Source organism: Botryllus schlosseri, chromosome 10 (assembly GCF_051294905.1).
Source record: "Botryllus schlosseri isolate E-star chromosome 10, Bs_hap1, whole genome shotgun sequence".
NCBI lineage: Eukaryota > Metazoa > Chordata > Ascidiacea > Stolidobranchia > Styelidae > Botryllus > Botryllus schlosseri.
The window spans coordinates 20,240,646-20,258,291 of NC_137245.1; the positions used below are offsets into that span (position 1 = coordinate 20,240,646).

The 17,646-nt window shown below is 41.1% G+C and overlaps 1 protein-coding gene and 1 long non-coding RNA gene across 2 annotated transcripts in view; one reads left to right on the plus strand and one right to left on the minus strand.

The window, feature by feature from the left end:
• Positions 1-242: 242 nt before the first annotated feature.
• Positions 243-4,875, plus strand: LOC145448953 (sulfotransferase 1C4-like). Its single transcript, XM_080327410.1, has 5 exons — positions 243-372; positions 2,992-3,177; positions 3,236-3,407; positions 3,644-3,881; positions 4,397-4,875. Exons 1-5 carry the CDS (start codon positions 282-284, stop codon positions 4,769-4,771), a joined length of 1,062 nt encoding a protein of 353 aa, XP_080183536.1. The 5' UTR covers positions 243-281; the 3' UTR covers positions 4,772-4,875.
• Positions 4,876-16,022: 11,147 nt separating this feature from the next.
• Positions 16,023-17,646, minus strand: part of LOC145448180 (uncharacterized) — a 453,937-nt gene continuing 452,313 nt past the window's right edge. Inside the window, exon 2 of the long non-coding RNA XR_013917822.1 lies at positions 16,023-17,387. This is a non-coding gene — a long non-coding RNA (uncharacterized LOC145448180). The remainder of the gene's footprint in view (positions 17,388-17,646) is intronic.

Genomic DNA, 17,646 nt, shown 5'->3' on the forward strand with positions numbered 1-17,646 from the left:
ATGGAGAACTTATATATGATATGAATTGAACTTGACTGCAACAATTTGCGTACGCTATTGCCGACTAATAGCTGGAGTATGCGGGCTATGCAACGAGTATACAGAGAACGAACGGGCATAAACTATGGATAGAATAACGTACTGAATGGAGTAGAGTTTACGCTAGATAGAGAGTATACGCTTTACATGTGAATTACTTCTGGGTCAATGCTCCGAATTCTTACATTGCACTTGTGAATCTATGTTTTCAGGCAGGGTAAGAGTCATACTAACTTATTATTATGATCGTCCTTGTAACTTCCATTATCGTCGTGGCGTTTGCTGCAGTTTGTTGGATATTGAGTATGAGACCAATCGACCGAATATCGTTAGGTAAGCCTTTTCCGCTATCGGTAGTCTATTGTCGTAGATCAGGGGTCACCAACACGCGGCCCGCGAGCTGATTTGAAATTTCGGAAGAACGCTTAGTAAAGCACTATAAAGTGCTAAAATTGATTTCAGACTAAACATAATGTTGTTGTTGTTCAAAGTAAGCTATTTTTCTGTGCCCAATATCCCTATTCGTCGCTACCTGCTACGGCCTCGGCGTCGGTAATATCATTCCATGGAGGAAGAATTTGCTGATATGAATTAGCATATTGTCTTGACGTGAAATGGCCCACCACTGCAAAGAGCGACACGTTTAACAAGCGACTTTGGGCTCCCCAAATGATCAAGCCTTACGAGGAGATAGTTTTCCAGCGAGTACCGTGTCTACCTAACCCCAATATCGATTCTTTAGTCCAGGAGGGGTGGCCAATCTGCGGCAGTAGAAGGAAAATTATGCGGCCGTCGAAACTTAATCTCATTAGGAGTGTTGACGGCCGTCAATAGGCAAGTTGAATTTACAAATTGACTCCCTAATTAAAAAAAGGTTTGAATTGTTTGTCTGTTTGTAGTAGCCTAGTGTCATTTGTAATTATGCACACTAGGGCTGTTCAAAAATAACTTTTTTCCCGGATTTCAGCCATTCAGTGATTAAATTGCCAGGTTACCCTAAAAAACGCTGCATACCAAATTTGGTTCAATTCTAACAAGTATAGGGCTCCGCGGATCCAAATAAAATTTTTAATTTATACAGGAAAATTAAAAAAAAAAATTCAAATTTTTCTGTCAACCCCATGAAATTGTTGAGCTGTCTTCAGAGACGATGCAAAACAAATTGGACTCAATTCCAACTAGTAGAAGCAGAGTTATTGGAGTTTTTCGTTGATAATCCTCGGATTATCCCCTAATCAAGGATAATCAGAGAATTATCAACGAAAAACTCGAATAAATCCACTTCTACTAGTTGGAATTCACTCAAATTTGTTTTGCATCGTCTTTGAAGACAGCTCAACAATTTTATGAGGTTGAGAAAAAAATTTTGAAAAATTTTTTTTTTCAATTTTCCCTAATAAATTAAAATTTTTAATTAGATCTGCGGAGTCTTATAGTTGTTGGAATTGAACCAAATTTGGTGTGCAGCGTTTTTTAGGGTAACCTGACAATTTAATCAGTGAATGGCTGGAATCCGGGAAAAAAGTTATTTTTGAACAGCCCTAATGCACACCATAAAGAAATTCTAATTTGTAATCGCGCTCTCCTCATCACGAAGGAAATTTGTTTCTGTTAGGCCTACAGTTGGGTGAATCCAATATCTTTTCATTTCACTATACCGACAATCCTGATAAGAGGTCAAGAAAGAACAGCATGTAACAAAGGGAACTAACAACAATTCGCCCTCCTAAACATGCAGCACAGCATTAGTAACTTCCCTAAATTTTCGAAGACACCCCCTGCATCTACTCTATCGTTGAATCTGATCACATGGGCCGAGAAAAGATAAATATTTGATCTTCATTTCAATATGAATATACTATTCAAATATTTGATCGTAATTTGTTAAACTGTACTAATATTATTGACGAATTTCACTCATGAATATGAAAACTAGTTCCTGTGGCTATTCATATGCAAACATGACTAATCACGATTACGGTGCGCACTGCGCATAGTAGCTGATATGAGTAAACTAAATAGATTAGTTTGGCGAGTTCACCAGCGATGGACTGGACAATGGACATGGACAATGGTCACTGGGCAGTTTGACGTTGGTATTTGGCCTCCGGCAATTAGTTCATTACGACTATGCACTCAGGCATGTCAGGTATCGTGCGTAGCTCATCGCTCAAAATAAAATGAAAGTGATGATCATTATATTTTGTTGTTGTATTTGCATTTCTTCAATGTAATATTATTTCCTTTGTGGTAACTATGCCCGTCGCTCATGTTAGAGAGCACAGCGTTGTACTGACGTAGAGTTATCAAAACGTGATTGTTAAACAGCGTTGCCTAGTGTTATCTCGGTTTTGAAGTCATGCGGCTCGCGGCATCTGCGAATTTTGAAAAGTGCCCGCGTACTGTTTTGAGTTGGCGACCCCTGTCGTAGGTTGTCTGTTAATTGGATCGTTATTTGCACCATAGAGTTGATTTGGAATATCCGCCTCATCATCCAATGGTAACACACTTTCTCAAACTATTATGCTATCGTAATATTAACGCCAAAGTCGAATGGCAAAGTTGTAACGTTTTGCTTAGTGAATAGACAGCCAATAAAAGAAACTTGACGAAACGATGTGACAATATTATATTGTAATTTAAATAATAAACCATTCGCATTGTTGCTACGAATGAAGGCTAGTATACACACTCGTGCATGGGGCAAATATCAGTCTTGTTGACTCCTCAAATCTAGACTTTGAGGCATTTTGTCACAGTACACAGTACGGGCCAGTATCAGGCGCTCCCTTTTATTGCAATCTCAGAGATGCTTGCGTCCGTCCATATTAACCAACTGCCAACAATTATCATTGGTAATTATTTTAGTCACGTTAGCTGCATGATTTGAGGGGGTGGTTATGGGCATTGGGTGGTATTTACATTCGGCAGACATCTCACGTTTACTCGCAGTGATTCGATTTGCTACGAAATTGGGGCTTCACAATATCTTCAGTAGACCCGAGCTATACCAAGCAACGATCTCTAACGGATATCGAGTTCTATTATCCGGTCGGCTGGCAAGTTACGTGCTGGAAGAAGCGCTCAATTTCAAAATGAGACCCGACGATGTAATAGTGGCTACATACACGAAATCAGGTACATATCCATGACTTGCCATGGACTGAGAGCCCATCACTTAGATGAAACTATTCAGGAACAACGTGGATGCAAGAAATAGTCTGGTTAGTATGCAACGATGCGGATATCAAAACCGCAAAGGCTACAGGCTTGCTTGATCGATACGGCTTCTTAGAAGTACCGCACGCGATGCCAGCCTTTGGGAAAGGATTTCAAGCTCTTGAACAGTGGCCTACGGACAAGAGAAGGTATTGCTTTGCGGGTCGTATTATTCAAGCATCCGCACATGCATTTACTCCTGCTGCGCTCGCTCCTGTAATGTCAAAGCAGGGAGTCAACAATATACAAACAGTGATGACGAACGGAACTGATCCAATTACAAATGTAGTTACAATTTATTTTCCCGTATAGAACGAAGTTTAGTATCGATATACTCCAATTATAGCCGGATTACTGACATATAAGTAATACAACCTTTTTGCAGATTCATAAAGACCCATTTACCTTTTCAACTTCTACCATACGAGCTGCAAACGCAAGGCAGGGGAAAGATGATCTGCGTTGCTCGAAATCCGAAGGACAATTGCGTGTCGTTTTATCACTTTCACCGGATGAATAAGGTCTTACCGGACCCGGGAAGCTGGAGCGATTTCCTTTCAAAGTTTTGTTCCGGCGAACTAATGCTCGGGTCGTGGTTTGATTATGTCCACAAGTATTGGCAGGTGAAGCTGATATAATAACTCGTAATTGCGCAGTCTGCCACGTTTTGTAAGCGATCAATACGCCCCTCATAAGCTGAGACGGTCAGTAACGAAGTATACTTCTACTTTTTAGGAGTACTCAAGTTGGTGTTACGTACTCATGTGGCCCGCCGTATCTACTGAACCGTTTCAAGACTAAACTACTTACCTGTTACGGTTTGGATTTAAGAGTAGTTTTATAAGAAGTTTGTATCGACATAGCTTCGAAAATTCTACCCATTTGTAATGTCATTTGTCATTCTGCATTAGTCGGCTTGCAATTTCCAAAACACCAACCTCAGATTAACTGTTAAAATATGCGATGGCTTCGCCAAATCCACTTTTTGAAACCAGTACTTCTCAGACCTTCTTTTTCTACGTCCACTTGAAGTAGTTTGGAAATTGTTGCTACAACTTGAAATCGAATCGATGTTGACTGCGTTACCTTTATTTTTACTCTACTCTACACTGACTACTTTGACCCCATCTGCTTACAGGTGTATCAAAACCGGAAAGACAGCATGTATTTCGTATCGTACGAGAGCCTGAAGAGAGATCTGAAGAAAGAGATCGAAAATTTGGCAAAGTTTCTGGAAAGGGATCTTACGCATGAGCAAATCGACGCTATCGCGAAACATTGCTCTTTCAGCAGTATGAGCAAGAACCAAGCCACCAATTATTCCAGTGTCGCCCGGTCCGGAGTTATGAACTTTCAAACATCGAAATTCATGAGAAAGGGCGAAGTGGGCGATTGGAAAAACCATTTCACAATCAACCAGAACGATGCGTTTGACAGGATGTACCGGGAGCGCACCAAGGATTGGACGCTGGAATTCGAATTCGAATTGGGAAACGACACAGCCAAGAAATAATAGCCTATCGCTGCCTTCGGGTTCGCTGTTTAATTTCTATTAGAACCCAATGTTGTTGTTGAAAATATTATCGAAATAAAGCAATTTTGCATCCGTTTACTTTCCATGTGTGTCATTGTTTATGGTTTTCTTGTTGTTTGTGATATTCATGGTGTTTTTCGACTGCAATGGTCATTTACACTAAGCCAATATTCATTTAATGTGATTTCGTAGCTACCGTCTTGCAGCACGGCCCGCTTCTATGCTTCTGCTGTAAGACACCGCTTAGTGGCTTACGCGAATACGATGGCAAAGAGCTGCCTATAGATCAGCGTTCACCAATCTCTTTAAAACCAAGAGATACATTTTGGGTACTGATTAATGCGCAGTGCTACTACTTACTCACACATTTCTTCTTATTTCTTCTCTTTGACACTCAAAGTGATGGGTAGGATTTCCACTCCTTACCAAGTAACGATAACCCTTCCCGGGATTCACGCCAGCGTCTCCGAGTTCAGTTGCAATGTCTAACTGGGCGCCGAAAAGTCAATCCCCGCGTCGAGGCTGGGGAATATTAATGACATTCCCTTTCGTATCTGCGGTGGTGAAGGTGGGTAACGCCTTCCTGATCTAAATCTGAGTTCCCATGTTCTTTAGCGCAGTGCTCACCAACATTTGTCGTCGTCGTACACCCTTATAACATTTACTCGAAACTCGTACACCTCTGACCCCTTAACTCACTGATTCCGTATAATAAGCCTGATCCAGGGATGTTAAATCTCCTCGCTATTCACGGCCGTAATACGATTCTATACGACCGTATTCCGGCGGATAGTCGCTATGGCCCATCTTGACGTCGTATACCTGGGGTGGGCAATTATTTTCCTACGCAGGCCAAATGAGAAGTAGGAAATACGTTGGCGGGCCGAGTAAAAATTTTTAGCGATATTGTCCAGCGTATTTTAATTTTATTTCTAAATTACATTGTTAATACTGGCTGCTCAGTTAATGTGTTGATGTTAGGTAATGAGAAAGTGGCATTAAATTAAAAATGTCTATTTGCGGTCATGATTCGAAACAATGTTAAACATGATACATTTTAACTCTCTTTAAACCCTTATCCACGTTATTTTATTACGACACTAAAACAGTGGTTCTCAGACTTTTTTTTGGCACGCGTCCTTTATGATAGTGAAAAATTTCGCGCCTAACGCCACCCCTATCATGATATCACAACATAGTAAAAAGAGAAACCAGAATGCTAGCGATCCTATGTTTGACGGCATGTAAGGTTCTGGGTGTTCATGGGAAAATCCGTAATATCGAAGTCGAACAATACACAGAGCAATACCTATACTACAAGCTGGGGGTAAATCGCGTCGAGCGCGAAAACAATTTTCATATATTTTCGGCCTCGCGCCTCCCTTCAAATGCTTTCACGCCCTCAAGTTCGAGTACCACTGCAATGAGATGTATATATGATAGTACAGAGCTTATTGTCTTGGTCGCTGAATTCCGAGCAATGTGCAGCTGAAATAGCCTTGATGTTGGGCGAAGCATGCATTTTTTCTGAAGTTCGCCCTCCCTTGACTGAGTGTTTCGTGTCTTTTTTCGTAATTAAAATCCTGAATCTTGGCGGCATGCTAAGCAAAACCAAAAGGACTGGTTTACCCCTAACTCCAGTATACGAATATTTAGTGCTCTTAACCTTGTTTGAATTTCAGCTGCCGGCTTTCTCTTTATTACATGCCCGTTCATCCTTTATGGGTGATAGATATGATGAGCCATATAGTAATCGCGAGCACTGATTGACATGTTTTACGAATTAGGGATTTGGAAACGCCTCACGTAACTATTTTAAACCAGACATGCCACTCCTGCCCCCCCCCCCCTGAACTGTTTTTTTAGCATCACCTGGGTTTCCGGGTTTTTGTTCTTGAAATCTGGGTTTATTTCAACATCATGTTCGTTGGGTCAGTTTTACGCTATATAATTTAATATTAGATTAGTAAGATCATAATGTCGGTTCGCCATTGTTGATGTACTTCGCTGCAGTGTTGGGATCAAGTCACTACCTTCGAGTCGCGAGTCGTCTCGAGTCATTGCAGATTTTGTCTCGAGTCAAGTCAAGACACTTGATTTTCAAAGGTGACTCGAGTCAAGTCAAGTCACCCGGTTTTTGGAGGTGACTCGAGTCAAGTCGAGTCAAGTCAAGTCAAGTCACGAGTCAAGTCAGTAGTCGAGTCAAGTTTAATTTTCAAAGTACGATACATGATTCAAGGTCATTGCATTTCGCTAACTGTTTTGAATACAGATGGAGTCCTCATTTGTTCTGAATCGAGGAACGAATAAAGAGTTGATTATACACGTAAGAAGGAGCTCAATCGCTCATGTATACGTAGAACTGTCTAACAACGCAAATTTAGCGGTATAGCCTCAGTCTATAACAGGGGTGGGAAAACTGCGACTCGCGAGCCGCATGTTGCTCTTTGAGCCTTTGATTGCGGCTATTCAATGAGTGTGCAATGTGCATTCGGTGATAATGAACGTAAGCCACTGTACCTTTTCCGTCAAGATTCGCTCAATAATCACGAAGCTAGACTTGAAACGTCATTACGAAACCAAACACCAAAACCTTGATTGCCACAAGTTGCTCAACAAAGACATATTTATTTACGAAGTATTATGATTACCGAGCTCCGCGCTGTTTGACGTCATATCAGTTCTATTTCAAGCACCTTGCAGCCTAGATGGAGACGCATCGCATTATGCCACACAATAATATACTTCATTTGTTACCCGACATTTCCTTATCACGGAAGGAATTAGTATATGTCCATTTTTGTGTTGTGACTTTTTTAAGGCAACGATTTTTGATATGCGGCTCGCGCGTGAAGCAGCTCTGCCCACTCCTGATCTATAATTATCAGCCAAAATATAGGATAACATATGAAACATGAGAAAGTTCAAAAAATGATGTAGAGCAATAAATACCCTACCCACATATATATCCATATACAATTATATACGTATGTACAATATTCGCTCAATTTAAAGTACACAAGAAGGTTGGTTGAGGTGAGCAAGTTGACGACAACGTAAGCTACAATAAGCTCCGATCACTGCGTTAATGATTAATTCATTAGTGATGTAACAATGGAGGCTCGGTAAAACGCACAATCATTGAGTGATCGGTTAACAATTCGAACTTATACAAGATACCGCGATTTAGTCGACATCGGTTACTTGATGACTTGAAATTGACTCGTCAATTTTGCTTCGAGTCACGAGTCAATCTGAATTTCTGAAGCGTCGAGTCAAGTCAAGTCAAGTCATTTTTGCAAAGTGACTCGAGTCAAGTCAAGTCATACGAAAAAGGTGACTCGAGTCATCACAACACTGCTTCGCTGTTATTGTAACAGCAGAGTCTTGAGAGACTGTTTCACTACTAAAATGAGGGGCCTCGGCGTGATGCGATGGAGTTTCATTAAATTGAAACCTTCAGGTCGCAGAAAGTCAGGTTCATGGGGCGGCTCATTGGAAACGTTGTCTTACAATTTGTAACGATCTAAGACTTGGATGCTATGGTATCAGTCCAACAAATTCGTCGTCGTATCTATAAATAATATGTAACTGCATAGCATGCACATTGCACATCGTTAGGCCCGGTGATGATCAGACTAATATATCATATTGTTTCTGAAAATATTTAATTCCAACATGGATACTCGGAGTCGGAGAGACAGTTGGACACCCACAGCAATTTATAGTCAGAGGCGTTGGTTATCAGCAAATTCGAATATACCATGAATTTCATCATTTGGCAGCTATTTTTTTCGACGAAACATGGGTTTGTGTAAATATCCCAGATCAAAGTGGTTGTCCCAGGATTAATCAATCGAAAGCTATTACTTTCAATCTGGTCAGTTCAATGAAAATACACGGAAATCACCGTCAAAAATAGGGAATGGATGGCGCTGTTACGAACATTCGCAGTGCGATGATATATTTAATACACCAACAAGTATCGACGCTGCGCACCAATCGTTACATAGCGATACGTCGAGAGAAAAACAACATATTTGCAGTGTTAACAGAGCAAAATGTGTAGCATGAACTGTTGGCGATTCAATATCAAAGGCTGCTATGACTGTATTACAGGCTCCAGCTTCACAGCTATCTTATCGATATTTGAGTGATCTGGGTTTTTCTGGGTTTTTTTCGGTGTCCAGATGTGGGGTTTTCCGAAATACCCCAGGGGCATCCCTGTTTGAAACACGCACCGTATAATGCATGGGTGATGCTACAATGGCAACAAAGAAGGTTTGACCTAAACTATATGTAAACGAGTGATTTCTTGTGAATTCAATCGCTACTTATACTTTGCCATATTGCCTTTATTTTGAATCTGGATTACGCTGGCATCGTAATCGTGGTATATGAATGAGCACTGAGCAGGCTTCAAAGTAAACGAATTTGCTGGTTGGTTGATACAGCCTATGATTTTAGTCCACGCATCAACATTCAAATAGCAGGTTTCATCTTATGAATTCCAAGTCACCTTTCGCGGGCCGCACAGAATGGCTGGCTGCAATTATATTTTGCTATCAATTTGTTATCCCCTCTCTGCTCACGTAATCAGATTTACCGGTAGAGCTGAGTGAGGTGTGTTGGAAAAGGTTAAGACCCCTAAATAAGTATTAAAGATCTTCGGGCGGACCCGTTAGTATATTGACTTCGTTACGTTATGCTATTTCCGATATCTGCTATGTCAAAAGATATTGAAATCGCCAAAACTAAAAGACACACACGATTTCAAATCGGTATTGCTTTACTGGCAAATAATTTTTTCCTGCGGGCTGGCATTTGTCCTGAGGGGTTCAGATCACCAGGACAGGAACATTCGGCGCCAGTCATTTAGCCGCCTATGGACAATGAAACATATATGTATATTGTATACATATCGAAGTTTTCTGTCACAACAAGGGCATTCTTTCTCGGCCAAGCGCTTCTCGCTGCTGATCGTTCTGGCACACTTCTCGGAGTCGTATGTTAAATGGCCTATAACTTCATATGTCTCGGTGCGTCAAGGCGCAGTAATGGCCGACGCCGAAGGGTCCATTTCTATTAATTTTACGTATTTTCGTGGGGGAAGGTTACTTAATAATTAAGATATTCGGCAACATTAAATCGCACCCCCAGCGCGAAAATATTTCGTAAAAGTGGCATAAATTTACTAAAAAATAGTCTTAAATTTATTTTAATTCACGAAATAATTTTGAGCCCCTTCGAGCTCGCCCCCCCCCCAATTGGGGAGTTTGGGGTGCGGCAGTTACGGTCCTGTTCCCCACTATCCAACACTTTTGTCATCACAGACTACACATGACACACAACCACACCAGTGCGCAAGACAATCGCCTATAACTGCAACATGAAACGTATTGTGAACCGATACCGGTAACGCTCAAAATTTCGCGAAAGCGTTATTTCACGTCACACTAGTCGTGCTGGATGCGTTTGTGACGCCATCATTGGCTATCCAGAGTTGAAAATGAGGTTTTGTGAACAACATGAAATATAATTTTCGATACATACATTCCAGAGCAGTTAATTGGTAACGGTAATTGCGCATGTGTCTCCGTGAATATGTAGACTGTCCTGTATATAATTTTGAACAAATGCGTCTATTCCCCACCAGAAATCATTGAATTCCCCACCAGTGGGGGATTCCCCACAGTTTGCGATCCACTGATCCAGCACGATGGTTGTCAAATTCGCAGCAGATGTGTACATTGTACGATATTGCACACCCGGTCAGAATGTTCTGAACTGAGGTGGTCAAAGTAGTCAAGAAAGCTACTCAAGTAGAAGTAGAAGTAGCAACGAAAAAATCTACTCAAGTGCGAGTAGAAGTACTTCTTACATAAGCAACCTAAAACTACTTGAAGTAGAAGTAGAATTAACTGACTTTAAATTTACTCAAGTAAGCAAGTAGTTGTGAAAACGATGGTATAATTCGTTCGCATGGACCGTGAAAAGCTGCAAATGGAGCTGCGGAAGGTGTAAAGAGCTTGATTCATATAGATGCATCCCGGGAGGTGTCAATTTTCAACAGAATAAGCATTCGTCCACATCATGGGATGTGAATGATAGTATTGATATGGAAATGCGACACCAATCCTTTGTTTACTTGTACACCCCATTTAGAGAATATCATGACATGGCACCCTCCCCCATATTATAAGGCCTCTAGTTCTGTCGAAGAGCAATACGGAGAAGATGTGTCGAATACGGCTTTAACACTTTGCGTGATTAGAATACGTTAATTACAAAATATGGCGGACCGTAAAATGCTATATAGTTTATAGCTTTATTTTCGGAAAATATAAGGCATTACTACACTTGCTTTTATACTTCAACATGTATGTTCTCCAGACAGAAGAACTGAAACTATAATTAGAACTCAACGTATAATATTCGTAATTGAAAGAAAAATACAAATACTGCATCTAAAATGCGGAAAATATATTTCATGTCTTTTGTCTAGACAGTTTCAACGGTGGTCTGCTAAAACAGGTCTAACATTTTAAAAAGTCAAAGTCCACTTTTCCAGATTAGGACACGTCATGGGCTGCTCGGTATAATAGCTAATTGCTGGATTGCGAAACGGTAGTTTCAAACGTTATGGGGGCCGTACTTACTGTGATGAAATATTTTGTATAGGCGTCCATGCGGTGTGAACGGAACCACGCAACCGGGTATCTAAATTATATTCCGCGATACTTTCGTTGAAACATATTTGCCACTCCATATCTACTGTGCGCGAAGCGCAACGAAAATTCTGAGTATTACATGACTTTTATGAGAATTAAATGTTGGTACTACGTGAAAGCAGCCCCGAAATTCCTTAAGCTATCTTTCTTATTGGGGAATTATCCTACTTCTACTTGACAAACTAAAAATAGCGAAAAGTAAGAAAGTCGTTCATAAAATATTACGAAGTAGAAGTAGAAGTAGCGGGGGAAAAAGATCTACTTGAGTAAGTACCAGAAGTAGAGGAAAACTACTTGAGTGTTTCGAAAAAGTAGAAGTACTTTGTTACTGACCACCTCTGGTTCTGAAGCATAAACTTGACTGTTTATTGTGATAGCTAGTCATTGGTTTATTTTAATGCGGATCTGGTACATACCAGTACACCCCATCTGAGTGGTACACCCTTTTGCAATTTTGGTACACTCCAGGGTGTACGATACACCCGGTTGAAGAGCCCTGCTTTTGCGTCATGACCCATATTCAACTGCTGTTCATGTGGAACCCTTCTCCACTTTGACCTTCAAAGCTCTCGTATGAATATTTGCTACGGCCACCGAGGGCGACTCAAGTGGTCCTAACAGGTGACCCGACGCCCGCGGGCATTACGTTGGTGGCCCCAGGCCTAGATTAACCTCCAACACTTAGGAAGGGATTCCGGATTCGACCTCGGTCGGACTCAAGCCGACAACATATTGGTGTTGCAGCTGTGTACCATACCATGACGTACTAGTAGTCCATGACCATACTATACGCTATCTTGTCACGCATTGTTTATGGGTAATATATCGTACATGCGAAACTGAATTATTAGGGTTGTCGTTATAGCGATCTTAGCCCCTGACGCATTGTCAGTCTGGCTTACATATTCCGCAAGATTCCGTGCGCAAAATTCCTTCAGTCAGCAACCTACCAACGCCACAACAGAGTTCTGGAGAAAAGTGGAAAGTAGCACTCGCGTAAATCTTTTCCGTGCAATTTGAATGCGGTGGCTTTCCGAGGGAAATGGTTACTGCCAAAAATTCTTTAACACTTTAATTTGAGACCACATCATATTTAGACCTCAGTTTGCCTTTCAGTTTATCGCCAGTCGTACCGATTAAGGCCAGCCCATACACAGAGCTACAAGCGCGGGTAAACCGCGTCAAATGCCAAACCTAGCACAGCGTGTTCGTTCAACTACGAGAAGCATTATTCGTTATGGCACAATTTCATATTCCTGAGGTCCTACTTGAAGCCAGCACCAATCATTATTGCGCAATTATTTACTCAGACTTTGAATCTGCCGCGAGCAACACGCTTACACATTACACACCAGCACGGCAGGATATTAGCTGTCACTACAACGATTATAATAATCGTTGCTGGATAAATATATCAGCTATAAAGTTGGGCTACGGATTTGCACATATTGTAAAACGACTGTGACGTCACATTTGTCAAAAATATTCTCTTATTAGGCAGTCTCATTGAAATCGTTATACTGTCTTTAAATATGTGTCAGAGGCTCAAGTTCGAGGAAGCAAAATAAACGTAATCGCGAGTAATCATAATTACTTTTTGATGTAATCTCAATAGCGATGATCGTAATCGCAATCAATTACATTGATGCAGTAAATGCCCCACGTCTGATGTTATATTAATAATAATCGTTGAGTTATATTTTTCATCTGAAGCGATGCAATAAGACACAATGCGGTGTCATGAACAGACAGGAGGATGTCGAACGACACGCAGTTGCGGTCCTTCTTTAATCCAACATCCACCTCGGCCTAGAGTGCCCGATGTCACAGTTCTTTCCGATGTTGATCTTTTTGAAGCCGCGGCCCTTTCTACCAGTTCTTTCCATTCCTTGTGAGTGCTTCCTTTCGTCGGGTCTTTCTGTGGACTTTTTTGTCGCCGTAAGAACGGCAACGGCAGGGGAATAGGAGCCCAGATAAACCTCCGACGGGAATCGAACCGGATCCACCAGATTGGTAGGCGCTTATCGTCACCACTACGCTATGTCCGAATTTTCGACCAATAATGTTCATTTGACACCAGGCAGTTATTCGTAATGATTATTCCTGGTTCTTATATCCGTTGGTTAGCATTTTTACATCCTGTTATCCAGAAAATCGTTGTTTTCGATAGTTAGCCTACTCGTTTAAATGGAATACCGTCACCACTGTCTTCAAACAAACTTTTCGTTACGTCATCGAATCGGCTGATGCCGCATCCATCGACAAGCCGTGCTCAAGTACTTTTATCTGGCACCTTCCTTGTATGCAATATGTATCGTGTATATTCACGAGAATAACGCACGCGGATGTATCTTGCGTTGGCCTCGCAACCGCTGAAATCAAGTATCTACAAGAGTAGCACTGTGATTACTCTTGCATCATGCACATTGTTCTCTCATGCCATCGACACATAGCGAAGAGGGTAACTTCGAAAACAAGTTGTCCCGAGCCCTGGTTAAAATGATCAAGACCTGCACGCTGGGTGCGAAAAAGGAAATTGCAGCCACGACCATCTCTATCTCTCTTTTTCTCTAAGTGAAATGATTGGTAGAGGGGTAATGATATCATAGAACTGATCTGCGCTAATCCCGCATTCGTCAAAATGCGTCTGCTGGTGGTTTTCGCGATCTTAGGCGTATCTTCCGCCTTCTACTGTTGCCCGCCTCGTTGTAAGTAACGTATTCACTTTCTTTCAGCCTATAGGCGAAATTTACTGCAGTTCTAGTTAATTGGGGAATCAATGCGCTAAACAAGTGGTTCTTAACCAATTTCATATCATTACCCATGTTAAGAACACGGACTTCAATTGTAGCCATTTAAAATTAAGTAGCTAATGTTAGCTAATATAATTATGTTGTCATAACTTACATCCGAGTCCCCAATAAACTACTGGTATGGATGAGGATTGTTCTGCTTAAAAGGTATGGATGGAATCTACATGCAGGAGGATATAGGCACTATCTTCTACGCCGACGGCAATATTTATAGATACTGCTACATTTCACAGCTATATTTTAAAGATTTTAAATCGAAAATTTTTAATCTTTCAACGGATTGTTAACTCACAATATTTCTTCTTGTGAAATCGTTTTGTTTTATGCCTCTCTCTTTTATTTGTCACGAGTCATAGCTATAGACCACATAGCATAGTTGTCTTGACGGACTTCTTGTGGACTGAATTTCCGAACACCTTTTTGTGTAACTCTGTTGTTTGTTTGTTCTTTCCTAGCTACTACACTAAATAGATTATAATGCAGGGGTCTGTAACCTTCAATACAAGTGGTCCAGATATGGATAGGCCCATACGGTTGGCTTTTTAGTCGTTGCAGACACAAGCCAGCCTCGAAAATAGAATTATTATTACCTAGGGCTGGGCAAAATCGAGTACTTGAGTGATTCGATTCTGAATCGGGTGTTAGGGTTCGAGTCGAGTCGGGTATTCGAGAATCGCTCAATATGACGTCACAGCAGTATGAATGATGTGAAAAGTTCAAATATGTGCCTTTATTATGCGGCCACAAAAAGTATAAAGCCCTTTCTATTTCGCGTTGAAGAATATTTGGCATTTTTGCGACCATACTTATTGCCCTTGACTTTGTGACAATGATGTGTTTTGAATATTAATTCAAAGATATGTCATTTCACTAACATGTTTCGTATACTGCGATACCCCCTACCGAGGTTTACAGCCTTCCACAGTGCAAACTAGCACCGAAACTATAATTCTGAACGATAAATTGATTCTTAGTGGCAAGGGGTATAAAATTTCAGTACTCGAAATATCATCTTTTACTAGACTCGACTCAAATCATTCGAATTAATACTCGATTCAGATGCGAGCACTCTAACCATTGTGCAAAGGCCGACAATTACTCACATAAAATTTTTGGATATGATTGAAAATTGCCCAGAGCGCTAAAAAGATTTCAGGGGGTTTAGGGAAAATATTCTCTAATCTCGTTTAAAATCACCCCCTCAAGAAATGCCGCTTTTGCCTACAGGCAAAGAAATATTGCATATTAGATTGCACAATAGAAATTGCAATATCACGCGAGATGCAGTCATGGATTTGAAATAGCAAGTATTTGAGTGGAGTTGTAGCAGCAGCAGAGTATTTCAGAGTCAGTCATTGCAGAACTGTTGATCTGACGTTGAGGTATTTATAAATCCATTACATTTTGTATGGGCAACATATTACTCACGCAGTTACGCGCGTCACGCGCGAAAGCCTCATATAATCGGAAAATCATCGCAACGTCGTTAGACTGAAGTATTCACGAATATTGTTTTTTACTTCAGACACCGTTCAAAATCCGGGAAGAGGAAGAGTTGCTCCCTACAATCCAACTCACAGGTCATACTGCGGTCCATGTTGCAATCCCTACTGCGGGGCTAGCTGCGGGATTTATTGCCAGCCATACTGCCAAACCCATTGCCATCCATACTGCAAACCCCATTGCCAGCCTACCTACAACCAGTGTTGTGTTAGGTCGTACTGCCAGTCATGCTGCAAGCCATTCTGCCCACCATATTGTAGGCATTGCACCCCAGCGTGCAGGCCTGATTCCCAACGATTCTGCGTACCAATGTGTTCGCCATGTTGTCAACCATACTGCGCACCATTCTGTATGCCAACGTGTCATCCATATTGCAAACCATATTGCCAACCAATTTGCTGTCCTTGTAGGCCATATTGCAATTCAAACTGTCTACCTTGCTGCAGTCCACACTGTTTGTCGTGCTGTAGACCTAATATGGCATATAATTTCCATGCACAACCAAAACAAATATTGATAATTGTAATTTCCCATGCCAAAGACGAGAAAAAAACAACCACATCGGAAATCAAGAAAAACACTTCGAAACAGGAAGACAAAGAAATTAAATGATTACTTTCCTTTATCAAAGATGACTCTCGGGTGATAGCGGAGTTTAGATGTACACCAGTGGTTACATGCAAACTATTTTGTTGCATACTTCATATTGTTACGTGTGATATTTTTATTGCTGCGCTTCGGGAACTTTTGGTGATTTGATGCATATTTTTTTCGGTTGGCCCGTTTGATAGTGTCCAGAACATTTGTACTCTCAGATAAATAGTAGGAAGTAAGTTCCTATTTCGTGATTCCTTTCGGTGGTGTTATAGATGCAGCCGTTCGAATACTGAAAGTGGCTAGGTAGCGCAGCGTGGTACGTTCCACAGCTGCAACAGCAATGGGTTTCGAGTTCGAGTACATCCCGAGATCGACTCCACAGTTCCTATCTAAAAATTGGAGGTTTATGTAGGCTCCTCCTTGCCATGCGATTAGCGTCGTGGTGTCTTACATATGAGAACGAAAGTGGACCGTCGGCAGCCTATAGGAATCATGAAAAAGAATATCGGCCTGGTGCAAAATGACCAGTGTGGTCTAGAATTTAGATTTTGAAGTCGAAACCCCATGCATACTAAAAGAACCGCGGTTGTTTGGTATTCATGGTGTTTCGAGATCTATCAGTATTTCATGACTATTCAGTATTTATACTTGAAGGAGAAAATAGATCTCAGTTAATGACTGACATTGGTCAGTTTGCACCAGGCCGATAAACTAATTATAATTATCTATATAACTAATAACCAAGCCAATAATTGTTATTCCGGAGATGTCGACTGGTAGTACGGTACACTTTCGTTCTACGCGTTTGTACACACGGTTTAGGAGGGCAGATGGCGAGGAGGAGAAGGGGGAGGTAAACCTCCAACACTTGAGATGTAATTTTTGGATCGAACTCCAACACGCGACTGTGAAATACGCAACTATAGAACACACTGCTATGTTACTCGTCACCTGTCAAACCTTCGTTCTGGTATGTGTAAATTTTATAGGTCCGTGCACGGCCTCATATAGCACATATACACTGTACTATACTAAAGCTGTAGCTGTACTGAGGAGACCATTGGCGAGTCAATTCCTATTGCCAATCAATATATCATGAATCTATATAAGATGGCGCCGTGCTTGTTTTCACGTGTCGCAGTCTACTTCCATTCAATTCTATAGCTCGTCTTGTGGAGAAAGGTTGGTGTTGTTGTAAGTAACTGAATAG

Bases quoted from the DNA above. Each gene is read 5' to 3' on its own strand.
- LOC145448953 (XM_080327410.1), top strand. From the start codon at position 282: ATGATCGTCCTTGTAACTTCCATTATCGTCGTGGCGTTTGCTGCAGTT. The intron at 373-2,991 runs GTAAGCCTTTTC...GTTTACTCGCAG, and splicing joins AATCGACCGAATATCGTTAG to TGATTCGATTTGCTACGAAA. The intron at 3,408-3,643 runs GTATTGCTTTGC...ACCTTTTTGCAG, and splicing joins TGGCCTACGGACAAGAGAAG to ATTCATAAAGACCCATTTAC.